The sequence below is a fragment of the Aquarana catesbeiana genome, linkage group LG09, assembly GCF_042186555.1.
Source record: "Aquarana catesbeiana isolate 2022-GZ linkage group LG09, ASM4218655v1, whole genome shotgun sequence".
Lineage (NCBI taxonomy): Eukaryota > Metazoa > Chordata > Amphibia > Anura > Ranidae > Aquarana > Aquarana catesbeiana.
In genome coordinates, this window is record NC_133332.1 from 205,332,043 (window position 1) to 205,352,697 (window position 20,655).

General features: G+C 43.0%; 1 protein-coding gene across 2 annotated transcripts in view; it reads left to right on the plus strand.

Moving 5' to 3' along the window:
* COL5A1 (collagen type V alpha 1 chain) overlaps positions 1-20,655 on the plus strand; it is a 280,359-nt gene that overhangs the window by 199,240 nt on the left and 60,464 nt on the right. For both annotated transcript variants that reach the window (XM_073599596.1, XM_073599597.1), the window contains exons 32-41: positions 107-160; positions 1,166-1,210; positions 1,305-1,358; positions 1,934-1,978; positions 8,541-8,594; positions 11,770-11,823; positions 14,594-14,647; positions 15,870-15,977; positions 16,698-16,787; positions 17,007-17,060. In XM_073599596.1, coding sequence (XP_073455697.1) covers positions 107-160; positions 1,166-1,210; positions 1,305-1,358; positions 1,934-1,978; positions 8,541-8,594; positions 11,770-11,823; positions 14,594-14,647; positions 15,870-15,977; positions 16,698-16,787; positions 17,007-17,060 — 612 coding nt within the window. The remainder of the gene's footprint in view (positions 1-106; positions 161-1,165; positions 1,211-1,304; positions 1,359-1,933; positions 1,979-8,540; positions 8,595-11,769; positions 11,824-14,593; positions 14,648-15,869; positions 15,978-16,697; positions 16,788-17,006; positions 17,061-20,655) is intronic.

A 20,655-nucleotide genomic window follows, 5' to 3' on the forward strand; every position in this document is an offset into this window, starting at 1 on the left:
CTGTATCTAAATCACCTATGAAATCTTTCTCAGCATTGTGCTGTGTACTGGGGCTGGTTTTATCATTGAAGCTGCAAATAACTTCTTGTTCTGTTGTTGCACAAAGGGTTCCATCGGTTTCCCAGGATTTCCTGGAGCGAACGGCGAGAAAGGCACAAGAGTAAGTCAGTGATGCCTCCCTGTGTTTCATATTTTTTATTTCTCGTCTGTGTTGCACGAAGGAGTAGGAAATGTAGGGCCGCAGAACAATCAAAAGTGTTTCAAGGTGTTAGACTTCTTTGTGATTTACACAAACTGTCATTCTGTTTACCATTTAGGTGAAGTAAATGCATTTATTGCTTAACTGAACTAAGAATGGTCATGTTTTTCTCTGCAATGCTGATGCTGTAGTTTCATTACACTAAAATAATATTTTTACCTGATCAGCTTTACTGGAGATCACATAAAAGTTTGTCTTTTGATCTGCTTGACATACAAGCCCGACTGGTAATAGCGCTATCTGGATGTATTTTAACCATACCTGCTATTTGTGTTATGGGCTAGGCAAGCATCATGGGAGTTCAGCTAAGGCAGCAAGACCACATGCTGAACTATTCCAATAAAGACTTACTCCTACACTTCTAAGCTTAATAGCAATGTAGATTTTTTAATGTAAGTAGGCAGAATTATTCCTCTGTCATCGACCAAGTTCCATTCTTAGTTTCTGAACAGAGAATTTTACATACATTTTCTGTCCTACGGACCTCGGCTAGCAAAATGTGACTGCAATAAATCCAATATATAGTAATGCGCTGAGCTGGGAAAACCTATCAGGAATTACTATTGAATGTCACTGATTTAATATTATTCCTGGGAGACTAGAAAATGTCTTGAAAAGATGTTCACACAAGAGAGGCTGCTGGATTTAAGATTCTCCAAAGTCTGTCCTTGATTGACCGCAGCAAGACAGAGTATCAAGCAGTATGCCAGAGTATATCTTTGCCAGTGTATATTTTCATATACAGTGTCTGCATGTTTGTGTGTGCGCATACACTATGCAGTAGATGACAATCATTTAAATACTATTTCAGATAAAACAAAAATTTTGTAGTCTCTTTTTAGCTTAGTTCTATGTAATTTGCTTCACATGGCTTCTGTTATATCAATGTGCCTCTTTCTCCTTCAGGGAACCCCTGGCAAACCAGGTCCAAGGGGGCAACGAGGTCCAACGGTAAGTTACATCCCTTTTTGATAGATTAGATTGTAAGATTATGACTGTGTGTGGTATCAGTCCAACAGTACCAATCTATATGTGTTCTCTTCAGGGTCCACGTGGTGAAAGAGGTCCAAGGGGTACAACAGGAAAGCCAGGCCCCAAGGTAAGACTATTGTGCACTGTGTAGTAAAATAATTTGCCCTTCAGCCTACAAATCAACCATTCATTTTGGAGGGTTCAAAAATACCTCTTTGACTTTCCTGTGTCCAGCTTGGCACGGTGAGACAATTCATAGAAAAGATAATGGGCCTTGAAGGATCTTGCAGGAGCCAGGTAGCATTTGGGGCAGTCAGATCTGGCAAAAGGCTAAAGACTTTGCTACTTACAAAGGACTTTTCTTAAGTCCTCTGAGTCAGGGAACGCTTTGCGAGTGTGTGGGGCTGTGTGAAATGCTCCCTTAATAAATAGATCCCTTAGTCTTAAACCTAAAGAGCAATGTCTATAGAATTTATGGAAATGCTGATTAATGACAGTCTGTAACATCTCCAGGTATTTAGGGCTGATCTCTAATCTTTAGTTTATATAGGTGGTAAAAGCTCACTAAACCAAACTTCATCTACAAACAGTATTAATGTTAAGTAGCCTTTAAAAAGGATCCTAACTAAAATATTTTATTAGGCTTTAAAAGAGATATTAGACCATGACAATGAAATTCTAATGATTCTTTCTGTCTTATAGGGTAACTCTGGAGGGGATGGCCCAGCTGGTCCTCCTGGTGAAAGGGTAAGATCTCATAGATGCTTAAGCAGTAACACAATTCACCCTGGGAGGAGAATCTGCAACACGGGAAAACAAAAATTAGAATGGTCGTACCAAGATGACATTGATTCATTTGCCATTAGTTGTTCAGAAAATTAATAATAATCCCACCATTTAGTGATTTTTTTTTTTTCCTGCAGAACAAACATGTACACTTGTATCTCCTAAACATGCTAGTACATCACAGGGAAACATGACAGCTAGAAAGGTAAACTCAACTACAGACTATTCCCTGGACTAGCCTTTGTAAACTGAAGCTTTCCAGATCCCTAGGGCTCCACTAGAGGTCACTGGGGGTCCTGTGAGAGATCATGATAGTTTAACTATAGTTCATAACCAAAGTCGAAATCTGTTTATGGATAATACAAAATACTTGCCTGATCTTTTATATGTCTGGTTTGTCTATGTCTTAGAATACCAGTGAGGTGAAGCCTCCATCAATCAAGATGTAATATCCTGCCCCCATTGCGTTTAGCTGGTTAGTGGGCATGGAGGAGGAGGGAGGGAGTGGGCTGTCAATTACCACTGTGTATACGCCCACATGTGTGACTCTGTAGTCACATGGGCTGCTCAGATGTGATAGGGAGGAAATGCTCAGGGTAGAAATACACAGGAAATTGAGCATGTACACTAGCTGCCAACAATGCTGTGTAAAATCCTCAACTGCAGTGGGGACATGGATAGGACAGAGAACAACAGCAGCATCAACCAGGTTTTATGCAACATACAGAAAACGAATCCCATGGTGACTGATTAAAGCGAAACTTCAGTATTTTTTTCATCTTTCCATTTATTAAATCTTCTGCCCTTGTTGTTTTAACTTTGAATAGTAAAGCATTTTTTTTTCTGCCAGTAAATACCTTATACAGCCCACTTCCTGTTTCTTGTCTGGAAAAAAGCCTAGGCTTATGACATCATGCACTGCTCAATCTCTCACTCTAGTGAGAGTTTGCCAGGAAGGGGGGGGGAGTCATAAGAGGGCCAATGAGAGCTGCAGAGCTGGAGGTGTGCCTCTGTGTGTCTGTAAATCCAGAAAGTGAGCAGGCAGCTTTAGCTGCCCACAGTTAAAATTATTGCAGCCAGACTCAGTGGAGGGAGATTTCTGCAGCATATTTGGCAAGTACAGAATCACAGTATATATAAAATAATATGGAAAGTGGTTGGAGGGAAGCTCCAGAATGGCAAAGATGTTTTTATTACAAATTATGTGAGCAGACTGCAGTTCCTCTTTAAGTATGAACAGCAAGTAATACAGCATTTATTGATAGTTTTTAATGATGTGGTGTTAATGACACTTTAATCTCCAGCATACAGTATATGGCCTATATAAAACTATATCTAAGCTGCTGGCATTTAGTCCTCCTAAATATGAATGTTTTTAGCACAAGGCACACAATGCATTAATATTTAGAAGGCTAAGAAAAGGAAGATGGTTTAATGTCGTAGACAGGTATATGAAACCATGGATGTTAAAATCTGGTACTATAGCAAGTGACAACGTTGTACTCATACAGCCATATTTGGTGTGCTAACATCACAGTACTGCTGAAGCTTATACTGTATGTTGCAGTTCAAATGGCCATGTTAAATTATTATTTGCACATGAGCAAACAATGTTCTATTTTTTTTAAAGTCTGTTCTGAGCTACAGCATAGGGGCTGTGTGACTCGATAATGTTGCTGTGATTATTCAAAATGTTATAATGTCATCCCTCCATGTCTCTGTAATCTTAGTAAAAACATTATTTATACTGAAATGTTATTAAAAAAAAAACAATGTAAGCCACATCACCAGTGACATTTACACTTTAATACAACACACCAATCCTAATTAGCCATTCAAGCAACAGGCACACTTTGTTAGCATTTGTAAGATAAAACTTTAAATGACAGAAACATATAACACATTCTTTGCAGTGAGACAGGAAAGGTGCAGAGATGTTTGGGGATAGTTTGGATACTTACCTTTTTTAAGAGCAGCCCAGAAGATATACTTAGTGGTGTTAGTCCATAAAAGGCTTAGAGCAGGGCCGTCTTTAACATAGGGCAAAGGGGGCAGCTGCCCTGGGCCCTGACATCACTGTGGGGCCCAAAGCAGCTGCCACTTAAGCCCTGCGCTGCCCGCAGTTTTCCTGGAGTAGTGGGTGCAGCGATTTACCCCCCCCCCCCCGCTGTGCCAAGCGGTGGCCACAATATGACGAGAGTGGGGCAGCTGTGGGCTTCATGTGCTTGAGCCTGCTGGTCCCGCTTCTCCTTCTGTCAGGAGCTGAGGACCGGAGTGACAGGGAATGACAGAGCGGCACTCCGTGTTCCTCCCGTTCCCACCCCCACCTGACAGACCTGTGTAGCACACATAAGTGTTCTGGCTGTGTGCTACGGGTCTGATAGGCAGAGACTGTGTTGCACCATCGTATCATCAGATGAGAAAGATCACCATGGAGAGAAGGGGAAGGGGATTCACATGTGCAGAGAATTGGGGGTGTGGTGGAGGGGGGGTACAGAGGTGAACGTAGATGGGAGGTACAGAGGTGTGGTGAAGGAGGGGGGTACAGAGGTGGATGGGGGGGTACAGAGGTGTGGTGGAGGAGGGGGGTACAGAAGTGAACATGGATGGGGGGTACAGAGGTAGACAGAAGGATACAGAGGTGAACGTGAATGATGGGTACAGAGGTAAACATAGATGGGGGGATACGAGGTGGAGATGGGGGTACATAGGTGGAAGGGGGGTTACAGAGGTGGATGGAAGGATACAGAGGTGAACATGGATGGGAGGTACAAAGGTGGACGGAAGGATATAGAGGTGAACGTGGATGGGAGGGGGGGTACAGAGGTGGACGGAGATACAGAGGTGAGCGTGGATGGGGGGGTACAGAGGTGAGCTGTGGATGGTGGGAACAGAGGTGAACTGTGGATGGAGGGTGGTACAGAGGTAGACAGGGGATACAGAAGTGAGCTGTGGATGGAGGGGTACAGACGTGAACGTGGAATACAGAGGTGAACTGTGGATGGAGGGGTACAGAGGTGAATTGTGAATGGAGGGGGATACAGAGGTGAGCTGTGGATGGAGAGGGGTACAGAGATGAACTGTGGATGGAGGGGGTACACAGTGACGTCACTAGGGTTGGTGTCACCTGGTGCGGTAATACATGGTGTCACCCCCCAACCCCTGGCACTAAGCAGGCTAGTGGGTCGGTGTGGTCCCCCCCCCCCCCCTTAACCTACCACAATAGATGGAGCTGGGATGTGATTAGGGGGATGGATGGAGCCGAAATTGAATCGGGGGGGATGGATGGAGCAGGGGTGGGATCAGGGGGGTGGATGACATGGGGATAGGATCAGGGGGGGATGGATGGAGTGGGTATGGGATCAGGGGGGTGAATGGAGCAGGTATGGGATCGGGGGGTGGATGGAGAAGGTATGGGATCAGGGGGTAGATGTATGGAGCCAGGATGGGATTGAGGAGATGGATGGAGCTGGGATGGGATCAGGATCAGGGGGAAGGCTGGAGCGAGTATGGGATCGGGGGGGGGTGGATGGAGCCAGAATGGGATTGGGGGGTGGATGGATCCGAGATGGGATCTTCGATTTGGGGGGGTGAAAGGATATGTGCTAGGGGGTGCTTTGGGAGGGGAGAGGAATTGTGCTGGGGGGAGGGGGTCAAACTTCAAATCTGCCCTCTCCTACTTCCAGTACAAGTCCTCTCCAACCCAAAACAAAGAGCACCCCCTAGCACCTATTCTCTAACCCCCTAAAATCACTCCTGGCAGCATAATTATTACCTGCCAATGCCCCCAACCACTATGTCCCCCTCCTCTGCAACACTCCTGTTGCATACCTCAGGGCAAGTGCTGTAGCGTGGATCCTTGGTAGCCAAGGAGGAAGCGGCAGTGTGTGCGGCCATGCCATGTGGAGGTGTGTGTTGGGACGGTCGGATCCCAGGCACCCAGTCTATCTCTGCCTCACTCCCTCCTCCCCCACTCTCCTCGCAGATCGCATGGAGCAGAGGAGAGGAGAGGAGATCCTGGAAGGGAAGGAGGGAGCCGCGGCGCCCCTCTCAATGCTGTGCCAGTGCCAGTCTGAGCCGGGTGTCACCCTCTGGCGAGTGTCACCCGGGTGCGGGCCGCACCCCCATAGCAACACCACTGGGGGTACAGAGGTGAGCTGTGGATGGAGGGGGGTTACAGAGGTGAACTGTGGATGGAGGGGGGGTACAGAGGTGAGCTGTGGATGGATTATTATACAGGATTTATATAGCGCAGACAGTTTGTGCAGCGCTTTACAACATGAGGGCAGACAGTACAGTTACAATACAATTCAATACATAACTTTACATGTGTTTTTGTTTTTTGGAATGTTGGGGTGGAGCGAAAATTGCATGGGGGGTGGGGGCCCCAAGAAAATGTTTGCCCAGGGTCGAATCAATATTAAAGACGGTCCTGGCTGAGGGAAGTGAACATTCCCTATATGTGCTGGTTCGGATAATAAAGACCCATAGGAACAGAAAGCTTATAATTTAAGTCCAGTTTGTTCTAGCTGTCGTCCTGTCTGTACAGCCACTGAGGTGCACACATCCATTATTCAGAGGCAGCTGAGGGCTATGCAAGCAGAGAGGGGAAAAGGAACTGACATACAGCACATAGCGGGGAACTGTACAAATGCACAGATAAGTTATTGTACACATGCTACTGGATTTTAAACTAGTTAATCATATCTAGCGATGCCAGAACAGATAGCACTCATGATCTTTTACTCGTTGTAGGAGATAGATCGAAGGTAAGATTCTTGCCATAGGCATCACTTTGCCTTTCTACTTCCTCAGAGTCCTCATTTTTACAGTTCAGCTACTGACCTGTGGATAGTTAGGAAGGTTTCTATGGAAGACAACAGTTGGTGTAGCACAGCAATGCAGAAATAGAATTATATTTTTATCCAATAAGCAAAACTTTTCACTACATTGTTCATATATTTTTCCACATAATTGTTTGTAAACGTAAACTGCAATAGAGTTAAAAGACCCCCCATATCTGGAAACAGCATCTTACTGTGTCCTGAAACAATGATACAGTAGCATTTGAAAGATCCAAGAACAATGACACAATGACAATCTGGGCTCCCAGAACACAGGTTCACTGGCATTTGGGGGAATTTCAGACTAGTGACACACTGACCCTTGGGGATCTCCAACACCATGACACATTGACACTTGAAGGATAACAGAACAATGACACATTGACACTTGATGGACGTCAGAACACAGACAATTGAAGAGCTCAGAACAGAGACACACTGACAATTGGGAATCCCAGAACAGAAATATATCGACACTCAGGGATCCAAAACAGTGATACACTAACACTTGGGGTCGCCAGAACACTGACCCACTGATGCTTGGGGATTCCTGAACAGTGAAAAACACACATGGGAACCTGAAAAATGACATGCTGACACTTAGGGATCCCAAGATAGTGACACATTCAAACTTGTGGGATTCTAGAACACAGACACTGACACTAAGGGGTTTCGAGAACAATGACACACTAACACTTGGGGATCCCAGAACACGACACATAAACAATTGGGGGCTCCAGAACAACAGTGCAACCTAACATAATTTAGGGGTTGTATAGAACTGCAGCTTCCATGGCGTTTGGACTTCATTCATAAAAAAGCATCAAAGCACTCTTTTCCTAAACCATTGGTCTTTGAATATCATGCTCATGAAACATTGCTGGTACACATGGTAATATGAAATGTCATGCAATGTTATATGTGTATCATTAATACAAGATCGAACAAAGAGGAGAGCCATTACTTCTACCCCCAATTTGACGAGAGACCCCCAAAACTATCTGCTCATATGTAATATGTGGCCTGGACAATGGCAAGAGCCTGAAAACAAAGCGGGCGGCGCCAGAGAAGCCATTTTGTAGCACTTTATTAAGGGAAGGTAGAACCCCAACTGCATGGCTCAGTCCGGTCGAGCTGTCAGGCCGGTTAGAACTTATAAACATGCCAGATGTAGTATAGATCTGGCATTTGCCATGGCAGCATGGTGCCATGGGAAAGCATAACTCTGTGGATTACCTGCTTTGTGTGTTGTCAGAATATGTTATAATAAGTTAGAATGTGCAGTTTGAGCTCCAATTGAAAACATTTATGCCAATGGCGAAGAGGCTGAGTTTTGCATAGTACACATTTTTGCATTAACATATTTGTTCCATTGCCCTACCATGCTTCTAAATGGCTGCTACATTGTGCAAGACAAAACCATGCTTTAGAGTGATTTTATTTGCTTATGAATCCAGCTTATAACTGCCAACAATCTGACAACAACCTTGTATATTGCTCGGCATGTTCTGCCATAATGCATTGTCTGTAGTTTGGTAAAACAATAGGCTGCCTGTGACTAGTTTTGGCTTTAAAAATTAGAACTGCAAATGCATGTAACAACCAGAGACATTTCTTTTATTGTTGAAACTGGTAAAATAATTTAGTTCTGATTTAACTCTAATCCCATGTTATCACAGGGACCACCCGGACCTCAAGGACCCACTGGATTTCCTGGACCGAAGGGCCCCCCTGTAAGTAGACCATTTTCTTCTTCCACATTGACTGTGAACTTGTGCACCGCATGAACTGCATATATTGAAAGTAGAATGCCCAACATAGCTGAAATAAAATGTGTTATACAGTGCCTTAAAGTATTCATACCCCTTGAAATGTTCCACATTTTGTCATGTTACAACCAAAAACATAAATGTATTTTATCTGGATTATATGTGATAAACCAACACAAAGCGGCACATAATTGTGAAGTGGAAGGAAAATGATAAACGGTTTTCAATTTTTTTTACAAATAAATATGTGAAAAGTGTGGCGTGCATTTGTATTTAGCCTTCTTTACTGTGATACCTTTAACTAAAATCTAGTGGAACCAATTGCCTTCAGAAGTCACCTAACTGGTAACACACCAGACAGGTCAGGGATAAAGTTGTGGAGAAGTTTAAAGCATTGTTAGGTTTTAAAAAAAAAAAATATCCCAAGCTTTAAACATCTCACGCAGCTCTGTTCAATCCATCATCAGAAAATGGAAAGAGTATGGCACAACTGCAAACCTACCAAGACATGGCTGCCCACCTAAACTGACAGGCCGGGCAAGGAGAGCATTAATCAGAGAAGCAGCCAAGAGGCCCATGGTAACTCTGGAGGAGCTGCAGAGATCCACAGCTCAGGTGGGAGAATCTGTCCACAGGACAACTATTAGTCATGCACTCCACAAATCTGGCCTTTATGGAAGAGTGGCAAGAAGAAATCCATTGTTGAAGGAAAGACATAAGAAGTCCCATTTGCAGTTTGCGAGAAGCCATGTGGGGGATACAGCAAACATGTGGAAGAAGGTATTCTGGTCAGATGAGACAAAAAATTATCTTTTTGGCCTAAAAGCAAAACGTTATGTGTGTTAGTGAAAACTAACACTGCACATCACCCTGAACACACCATCCCCACCATGAAACATGGTGGTGGCAGCATCATGTTGTGGGGAAGCTTTTCTTCAGCAGGGACAGGGAAGCTGGTCAGAGTTGATGGGAATATGGATGGAGCCAAATACAGGGCAATCTTAGAAGAAAACCTGTTATGCCTCGTTTCCACTGAGCGGATCGGTTCGGTACGGTACGCTATTTTGGGTGTTTCCACTATGAAAGCGGCCCATACAACCGAACCGTACCGCTCCATTCAGGGTCCTGCTTCAGATATGGGGCCATAGAAAATGGAACGGTTCGGTTAGGGTGGAGCTACGATACATTCCACTGATTGGCTGACAGAAACCCTCTGCTGTGCTATGCTGAGGCATTTTTTCTAAACCCTGTATGGCCCCTTGTGGTCCCACTTGCAGTGGAAACGCTCACCAGAATAGACTGGACCATTCTAGGCCATTCAAACTGTACCAACCCGAACCGATCTGCTCAGTGGAAACGAGGCATTAGAGTCTGCAAAAGACTTGAGACTGGGGCGGAGGTTCACCTTCCAGCAGGACAACGACCCTAAGCATACAGCCAGAACTACAATAGAATGGTTTAGATCAAAGCATATTCATGTGTTAGAATGGTCCAGTCAAAGTCCAGACCTAAATCCAACCGAGAATCTGTGGCAAGACTTGAAATCTGCTGTTCACAGATGCTCTCCATCCAATCTGACAGAGCTTGAGCTATTTTGCAAAGAAGAATGGTCAAAAATGTCACTCTCTAGATGTGCAAAGCTGATAGACACATCCCCAAAAAGACTTGCAGCTGTAATTGCAGCGAAAGGCGGTTCTACAAAGTATTGACTCCGGGGGGGGGTTGAATACAAATGCACACCACACTTTTCACATATTTGTAAAAAAAAAAATTGAAAACCATTTATCATTTTCCTTCCACTTCACAATTATGTGCCACTTTGTGTTGGTCTATCACGTAAAATCCCAAAATACATTTATGTTTTTGGTTTTAACATGACAAAATGTGGAAAATTTCAAGGGGTATGAATACTTTCTCAAGGCACTGTATGGATGTGTCCCATACCATTGTGCTTTGCAGTAAAATTTTGGCTCCTTCATAAGGGCCTCTGAACATTCAAATGACTCCCTTGTAGACCAAACAATGCACAAGAGTTTTACATCTTATTAACAGGAACGAGAAAGAGCAGGTCTTACTGACCACCCATCCATGTCATTTCTTCTTGACTGGCAGCTCTTCCCAAGTTGTTATACTGGGCAGCAATGTTTCTTTTGAGATTGCTCTTCACCTACCCTGTCACTAGCTACAATGCCATATATTTTCTACTCCTAGCCACAGTTTACACAATCCTGTTCAGAAGCATTTCTTATAATGGCAAGTTGCTAAAATGTAGTATGCAAAAGCATTTGTGGTATGTAGGAAAATTATTTGTTAAAAATAATTTGAAGCTCATCACATTGAATTGATCAGAAATTGTAACTTTATTTTTGGGTGCCCTGAAGAACCTTTGGTCAGGCTATGAACATTCAAGTATCAACAAACAATAAATTAACTTTAAAACACGTTCTCATTGACTTCTGTAGCTGCAGGCACTGTGGAGTAATTCAGCCATAAAGTTCACAAGAGAAACCCTGAAGTTGTCCAAGTCTAGCCTCAGCACTTTGCTCCCTTCTCCCAGAGTACCTGCTCTGTGTTTAGATTAGAGATTAGAAAGCTGAAAGGCTGCTGTGTCACAGTGCCTGCAGCTACAGAAGTAAGTCAGGTATTCTTTTAAAGCTTATTTGTTGCTTGTTGAGAATCTGTAAATATTTAAATAATGATAACCTGGTCAGAGTTACACTTTAAGGAAAGAAAACTAAGATTGTTTCCACAGCAGTCAATAAAATTTATGCTGAGATTAACTGAGTGCAACTATGAAAATAATGCTAATGTCCACTTGGTTTTTATGAGTGAATTCTCTTCAGCAACCTGTATTCCAAATAACAATAAGTAAATCTGAAGTAAATTTGAAGTTCCTTATGCACAAGGCAAGGCAAGTTGATGGGCCACTTTGCGATAATTGCCAGAAATGCAATGAAAAATGTGACATATGGTTCACCATCAACAACTCCTGATCAGTAGCTAGCAATTCACTCCTCTTTATCTGCATTCACTCATACTGTATATTTATATCCTCATCTTCCTTCGCTTCTGCAGACCAATTCATGTTGCTAAATAATTTTTGATAATGGAGACTGATGATATTAATTATTCTCTTTAGGGTCCAGCAGGGAAAGATGGACTTCCTGGCCACCCTGGACAGAGAGGTGAAACTGTGAGTAGACGGTGACGGTGGAGTGCATCCTTACATCTGACATCAGTTGGATGCGTGATTACTCTTGACCATTCCCTGTAGACGAGGAGACGTCACCATGCTTTTACCTTTCGGTTGGTGTCTGTTCGGCTATATGGAGGGGTCTAAAGCAATCCCCCTGCTTATTCTGGCTGGGTCAGAGTAATGATGCTTCATGAGGGCCATATCCAGACACAATCAACTACTTATCAGTGCACTTGGTGCAAGAATATCAATGTATCCATTAACAGAAGATGTAATGCCTTCTGCCAGTGAATATAGTGAAAACTTGCTTTGATCTTATCCTGACAGTGTGGATCTCATTTATCACAGTATTGGCAGCAAGACCTGTCTGTGTTGACCCGCAGCACTAATTAGGTTCAAACTGTTGTCCAGCAGGTTTGTACATCATTATTTGCTGTAGGCAAGGTGGACAGTCCCAGTGTCAGATACTTTGGTAAATGTGGCACAGTATGTTTGCACTAGTGGGCACATATGGGTATAAAGAGGGGGGACGTGTGACCTCAAAATTATCACAGTGTCATTTAATTTGCTAGCACCAACACAAATGTCATGTTGATTTAATCTATAAATTAATATTTTGATGTAGATGGAATTTCCAGCATTAGAATGAACATGACATGGCTTGCCTGAGTGAATGTGGCTGTTGGGATTTGGATGTTCTCTGATTCATCAGATCACTGGCTTCTGCAAACTTTCTGTTCTTGCAAATTAGAATTTCCAAGTGAAAATACATTGATGTTTGTTTTTCCTGCTTAAAGTGAACCTGCCACAAAGATGGCTTATTACAACTGAGAAACTGATGAAAAAATGACATAGGCTGATGTTTCCTTCATCAGAAACCGCTTGTCAAAGTATCAGTAGATCCAGAGATATAGGTCAAGCTTTGGACTGATTTTGAGGACTTCTGAACCTCCTTATTGGTCCATTAATGTGTAGGTTGCCTCAATGACCATTTACAGACTCGAGGAAACTCAGGAGCGGTGGGGCATGCTATGCATGTTGTTTTCATTGAATGCTCAGTTCCTGCTCTAGGAAGCTTTTACATTTTGCAAGGGTGCTGTTTAGTGGTTTACAGTTCTCACCTTATTAACTACCTAATCATATACAGGGACTGTCTGTGGTCTAAAGCCTGTTAAGTCTGCAGTGCTAGTAAGAAGGGTTGTTGCCACAGTCACCTATTCATTTATATGAATATCTCTAGGATCTCTTGTCCTAGACGCCAGCCTACTGCTACTTTTCTAATTTCAGATAAAGACTCAGACAGACTTCAGGTCTCCTGTAGAAGTTGTTGAACTGTAAATAACTAAACAGCCTCCTTCTGGAGAACAATTTTACATGGAAACTTTACTGTACAATATCTTGTACAAAGTCAGTTTTTAAACACGACTCATGGTACATCACCATATTACATAACATACATCATGCTTGTAATGCTTAATGTCCTCACACTGCTGTCAGTGAAAAATCTTTATTGGTTATTTAAATGCAAAACACTGGCATTTTTAGTAATATGCTGTTTCAGAATTTTAAGCACTGGTCAGTTGAGCAAGAGATCCTTTTTTGGCATCTTTGGCCGGATGGCTGAGGCTGCATCGCGCCCACACTGTATGGCTTTGTCTTGTGTTTGTGCTCATACGCAGCCCTGTATGTTGGCGTAGAACGAGGTATGCCTATTTGTGTTTGTCACAATTATTACCATTCTCTGCTCTTCTCATTGTCTTGGCAAAAATATATTTTTAAATAAAACATATTTTTTCTGATTAAACTGAGCAGTCAGGAACATATTATTGTTCAGAGGCCACTTGTGCTGTAAAATATGATTAGGAAGGGTTAAAATGAGAATCTAATTTTAACTTTTTGAATCTATCACACTACTATTGAAGTTCAAAGCTGATTTAAGAACCTAATTCAATTTATCAGTGTATGTTACTACTCCTGAAATTAGCAGTTTCATCATTACCCACAAATTACTCAGTTCCTACATTACTGGGATAAGTTATAAAGATAACACTCACTGAAAATTACTGTTAAAAAGCCCAGCAAGTCTCCTAATCTCTCATTTCTTTTGGGTACCCCGGCCCAGCCTTGTGGATGACAGGAGGAGGCAGTTTCAGACAGGGGACTCTGTTTGTGTTGTCTGGATAAATAAAGTTACCAGCATTTGAATTTTTTGTGCAGCAGGTCTTTTCATTTGGGCTTGTGGAGCATGGTGCTACTCCTGCTGGCATTCAAAACCCGATCTTCCATGAGGGTAACCCGATTTATGACTTAGGAGCAGCATAACCCCTACTTTAATATGTACAGTAGGCTGACCAACAGACCTGCAACTAATGTTATAGACGTTGTCATGAGAGCATATGTACATATTTTTCTGTATCCAATTAAACCAGCTGTGCTGGCAGCTGAATCATTCTTTCCCACTACCATAAAGTGTTTGCGGTAAGTACACCTTTGACTCAGGTGTCCAGGATTTCAACTGGTGCTGCTGTAACAACAGCGATTTCTCACCCCATCAGGTAAAATGTAGCAGAAAAAGTCTTCTAATAAGCATGGTGCAGCATGTCTCTGTTTCTCTGCCTGTCTTTCTTTCCTGACATGTTTGTCTGCTCTACCTCTGCCCTATACATCAGGCTTTAGTGTCTTTTTAGGGTCTCATCGAGCTGGTGAGTTAAACCGATGTCCTCTTTGCTTCTCTGCCGGGACTTACCTTCTCTCTTCCTATCACCAGGGCTTCCAAGGAAAAACTGGCCCCCCAGGTCCCCCTGGTGTTGTCGGCCCGCAGGTAAGTCATCTCTTTGTGAATCTCTAATTAGCCAGTGGAAGCTGGCAACTCTTTGATAGTGGAATGATAAAACATTACTGTGATTTCATAGAACTTTGTTCAGAGGGGACAGTGTTTGATCAGCAGCCAGCTCCCTGGTCTCTTCAAGTTAGACTCCAGTCAGATGTAATGCTGTAGTCTTAGTGTTTAATTGTTCCCCGGCTCTCTCTGTAATATTAATGAGTAGACAGAGAAAAAAATCATTCTAATAGGATAGAAGCTTGTCATATGACCCGATTTGGTACTTGTGAAGCCAGCTCTGTCAGTAAGTTTTTCCTTTTTAGAAAAATACAAATATATCACAGTTTTTTTAATCATAAATATGATTTTGTAGGTTAGCGTGAGTCATTTTCCCTTAATATATCAGTTCTGAGATGTCATTGCTTTTTTAATTACTTACAGATTCTTATATGTCACAATCCTCAGTGGTAAAAATTCTCTGCAGTGGTTTGTGCCTCCACTTCTTCTACAATAATGGGATTTCTCCACAGCAGTTTGCATTACTGTCCTTTACATAATGTAGAGATTTTTCTGTGGTAGATTGTGTTTCTGCCCCTCACACAACGCAGAGATTTTTCTGCAGTAGTTTGTGTCTCTGCCCCTCACACAATGCAGAGATTTTTTTGTGGTAGTTTGTGTCTCTGCCTCTCACACAATGCGGAGATTTTTCTTTGGTAGTTTGTCTCTGCTCCTCACACAATGTGGATATTTTTCTGCAGTAGTTTGTGTCTCTGCCCTCACACAATGTGGAGATTTTTCTGCGGTAGTTTGTCCCTGCCCCTCACACAATGCAGAGATCTTAATAAGGTAGTTTGTGTCTGCCCCTCACACAATGCAGAGATTTTTCTGTGGTAGTTTGAGTTACATAGTGTTTTGCCTGTAAACAGTACATGGTGCTCCAGATGTACCTGACTAACCCCAGCTCAGAGAAAGTTGCACAATTTAGAATAGACTTCCTCAACCAGGGTTCTGTGGAACCCTAAAGTTCCTCCAGAGGAACTGGGCTGATCAACCTCCCATTTAATGGCACCACACCACTTTGTAGTACCAGATCCATTACACTAAAGCTCTTTTTAGCTGTCGTTGAGAGAGGCATTCTCTTGACTGTTTTGCTTTGTAACTTCTTCTGGTTTATTGGATGTGTGATTCTTATTATTTTTTTTCTCTTTGTGGATCTTTCAAGGGTCCAACTGGAGAGACCGGTCCCATGGGCGAAAGAGGTCATCCTGGGCCTCCTGGACCTCCTGGTGAGCAAGGTTTGCCTGGTCTAGCAGGAAAGGAAGGATCTAAGGTGAGTTTTAGATTCTTAAGCAGAAAATTGGCTCAGTGGAAAAGCAGAATACAATTAAAAAATAGGCAGCTTTTGAAATAATTATAACCAATCGTCACCACCTATCATAAGGGGTCTAACAAGCCCCTTATGTAGTAGTAGGTAGGTAACATGCTCTCTCTATCAGACCCCTAATGTCACCTCTGCTTTCCACTGCAGCTAATCAACCATAACCTGCTCAATTAGCTGCAGTAGCCAGGGAATGACAGCTCTAAACCTGGAAGTGACTAAATGATCATCACTTCTGGGTTTATTAGACCCAAATGGATGTTCCCTGAACTCCTCCCACTCATCATCCTGATATAATTTACCACAATCGCTGCCCAGATCATGCTCACTGTAATGCCAGGAGAAGGCTGAAAGTACCAAGCTTGTAGCTGCCATGAACTTGTTTTGACCACTTGAATTCCAAGCCATTTTTGTACATGGCCTATGTATGTCAAATAAATGTTTTTCATTTTTTATCACCATTCACTAAAGAATTCTGTAGATAAAGGCTTTTAATAAATACATATATTCATGTTACTATGCCACAAATGGTTGTAATTTTGGTGTAGCACAGCAAATATTTACTATAGTGTGTGTGTGTGTATATATATATATATATATATATATATATATATATATAGGGCTATATTTGTTTCCACCTCAATATCTAACTTGTTGCTTTTCAATTTTTAGGGAGATCCTGGCCCTGCTGGTGTGCCTGGTAAAGATGGACCACCTGGTTTAAGAGGATTCACTGGAGAACGTGGTCTTCCAGGCCCAGTTGTAAGTATACTGGCAGGTTGACATAAGCAGAGTTGTATAACTGTCCTTGGTTAGTTTAGGTTTAAAATTGCACGTATTTCTGGTGAATGGAAAAACAAATATATTCTGGCCTAATTACAGATTATATGAGTAGAAATGCTTTTTCAAGAGCCTCTAAGCAGAATCCTGAAAAGTTAATTTCATTCTAACTGTAAAGCTAATAGTTTTTTTTTTTTATAGGGTTCCCCAGGACTAAAAGGCAATGAAGGGCCCCCAGGACCTCCTGGCCCTGCTGTAAGTATTGGTTATTCACATATATGGACAATTCATTGGGAACAATTCTCTTGTTTTCTTTTAGAATACAAAACACAGTTCTTCATAAGTAGGAATAATGTTTATTCCTAACATTTGCCACATAAAGTAGCAGGGTGTGTGGAACATGTTGCACAGACAATTATTGGCCTGTATGGCGTATAATTTGATGCAGTCGGGGGAAAGCACATTATAACATTATCTGTAATCTTCCCAGCACCTCAGAGTTTAATGAAGTGTAAAAACAAAAGATGTAACTGGTTTGCATTGCAGATAAATTAATTCACTGATAAAAAGTGGGAATTTGTGAGGAGAGGTCTTCGGGGTGGGAAATTTATAAGACACTGGCAAATGCATTCTAGGAATCATGCTCTTTATTTGTAAGCTCGGAGATATCCAGTGGCTTGTTTGTGTTTTAAGCTCTCTTTGAGAGTAAATTGGAAATTCTGTCAGGTCTAACACCAAAACTGTTGTTTTATTTGCAGCCAAACTGTGTTGGACTTGTGTGGAATTCAATAAATGGCAGCTTATTTTTGGCAATTGTTATTTTTGCCATTTTATTCTGTACCTGAAAAATGGAAAGGCACCCCTTCCCAATGAAGGTCCATTTTATGTATATATTAAAACAGAACTCCAGTCAAAAACAACAAGTCAAACATAATTACCTCAGACAAAATACAAAAAGTTTTTTTTTTCTGCAATATTTAACCTTCATTCTAGAGATTTCAACCACAGTACCTTTTATTTGCCACTAGATGTCCTCAGTTTCATGGCTAACATCATTCAACCCACTTCCTCTGAGCCCAGGCTGTACCCATCTCCGCCTGTGACTGGACAGTGAAAGGAGAAGCGGTACAGTGATAAGCTCGTCTTTTTGTCAATCTGCTTGTCAGCACATGAATTGATTGGCTCCTTGTACTCCTCCTCCCTGTCACTGTTTTCTCTTCCTTTTAGCAGGAAATTTTTGGTAATGTTCTTAGGCGATGGACCTCTTCTCTCTACTGAAAGAAGCTTACCTCTTTTTCTAATGATTCTTCTATTAAGCTCCCTGGCTGCACTAAAAGTGACTCACTCCTTCTGCAGCTTCTGGATTGGTTGACTCCTCTGTTCTGTCTTGGTAGACCTTGACTCGATTGACACCAGATTGAAGAAGCTGAGCCTGGGAGCCTGGGTTACACTGGATCCTGCTGTAGGTACCCCCTTGGCTCATAGTGCAATGTGTGGAGTGAGATGCAGGGTACTCCACAGGTCCAAGGCTGTGGTCTGCCCTATACTTGGGTGTATGGTTACCAGCAACCTGCCCTGTGGTGGTCACAGCGCTGGGCTGGGAGCACCAGTTTAATTTTAAATGTGGTGGCATTTACCTGCATTAGCACCTATTGATTGGCGCGATTGTGCAACCTTCCTCTGCTGGTGCCCTAGTGCATCTTCAAGCTTACTGCATGGTCCTTGTACTCCCTGTACCTATACTGCCTTATTCTTAAATAGGTTGCTTGCCTCTTCCTCTTTCCGGGCAGAAAAAGCTCCTAGCTCTCGTCCAATGGAACAGAACAATGGTCTTCCTGTGTTCACAGCTGCCTACAGTGCTTGGCACCAAGACCTCCCCCTCTCTGTTCACAGCAGCATAAGTCCTGGGTTTCCCTCTGGGGGCAGCTTCCTTGCCACAGTGTCAGATTTCATTGGCAGAATGTCAGGCCTTAGTGATAGCAGAGTCACAACTATGCCTCTGTTAAGATCTTGGGTCATTCTTGCAGGCCAGCTGCTATAGTAGTGAAAAGGCTCATGTATAAAGCCAGCAGGATAAATACACAAGCAGATTTCCCTTTGTGGGGAGGGAGTGATGCGGGCTTGCCTGAGGTGCGGTGTCGAAGCACTAATCCGTCCCCTCCAGAGCTCCTGATCGTGGAGATGGGTGTCACTGCATGCTAGTACCAGGTCACAGTTCTCAGGATCGTCCCCACCAGGTGAGCAAGCCAGAGTTCAGTTGCAGGTAGGGATCAAGCAGAAGCGTATTTGGTAAAGAAGCCAAAGGTAATAAATTGTTGCAGGTTGGGATCAAGCCAAAGCATAGTCAAGGAACGAGCCAAAGGTTGGTAACAAATGGTTACAGGTTGGAATTGATTGGAAGGGTAGTCGAGGAACAACCCAAAGTTCGGAAATGAAGATGAGGGCAGCAGCAGGAGTTTAAGTAGAAAGATATCGCCTGAAGAGCACAGTAATCTGGCAAATAGGAAGTGCAAAGGCATGGCTAAAATATGCAGTTCATGGGAGGCACAAGGAGTTCAAGGTTCACCAGAAACAAGGCAGAAAGTGAATTTGTCCAAGGGATCAGGCAGGGAGCTGTCCAGCATCCCACATAGCTTAGCAAGAAGAGTTACTACCAGATGCAGCAGAGGTCTTGGGTTTAGATCCAGGTACTGACAGCCCCTTCGGCCTTTCCTTCAAAATCGGTCTTTGACTTTACCCTCGAGTACGACACATTACCCGAGAAGGAGGTAGTAGTTTAGGATGATCCTTTTGAAGGAGCTTAACGTATGGCCCGTGAGCTTGATTTTATTCTAACAGATGCCTAAGTCCACAGTTAGTTAGACGCTTTACCCACAGCCTGGTGGACACACTTCACCAGATCTCCAGGATGAGTCTTCTCTCTATCCACATTTGCAGGATTCTTTGGCTTTAATGCTGGATAGCTGAGCTCCTGTGCAAGAAGTTCCTGGAGCGGTTACCCTTAGAAGGCAGACACCTTTTTGGTACTTCCTTGGACAAGTGCTCAAGTAGATTACTGGGGGTAAGAGTATTCTTCTCTCACAGAAAAATAAGGTTTGAACCTCCACCTGTGGGTCGTCTACTTCTGAGGTCAGGAAAGGTTCCTTTCATCCCTCTCGGTCTTCCAGGTACTAATCTAAGGTGGGAACATACTATCTTGAGAATACATAGTCCTTTAATCTAGCCAAGGCTGATTCCAGGGATTCTTCTAATGCTGCGTACACACGAGCGGAATGTCCGACAGAAAAAGTCAGACGGAAGCTTTTCATCGTATATTCCAATCGTGTGTATGCCTCATCGGACTTTTTTTTTTAGAAAATTCTGACAGACCTAGAAATAGAACATGTTCTAAATATTTCCGACGGAACCAATTCCTAGCGGGAAAACTGCTTGTCTGTATGCTGTTCTGACGGACCAAAAACGACGCATGCTCTGAAGCAAGTACGAGGCGGAAGTTATTGGCTACTGGCTATTGAACTTCCTTTTTCTAGTCCCGTCATACGTGTTGTACGTCACCGCGTTCTTGGCGGTCGGACTTTGGTCGGACTTTAGTTTGACCGTGTGTAGGCAAGACCACTTGAATGGAATTCCGTTGGAGTTCCGTCGGAGAAACCTTTGGAGTTTATTCCAACAGCAAAACCATACCGTGTACAGGGCATAAGTGATGGAGCACCCCCACTTCTCAGAGTAGGGGGATTTCTTGTCAGCTTTCTGGTCCCAGGAAATTTCAAATGCCTTGGTTCAGAGTGTCATTTCCAAGGGTTACAAACTAGCTATGCGTCCTCTCTTCTCCCAGCCCCTTCCCTCTCTT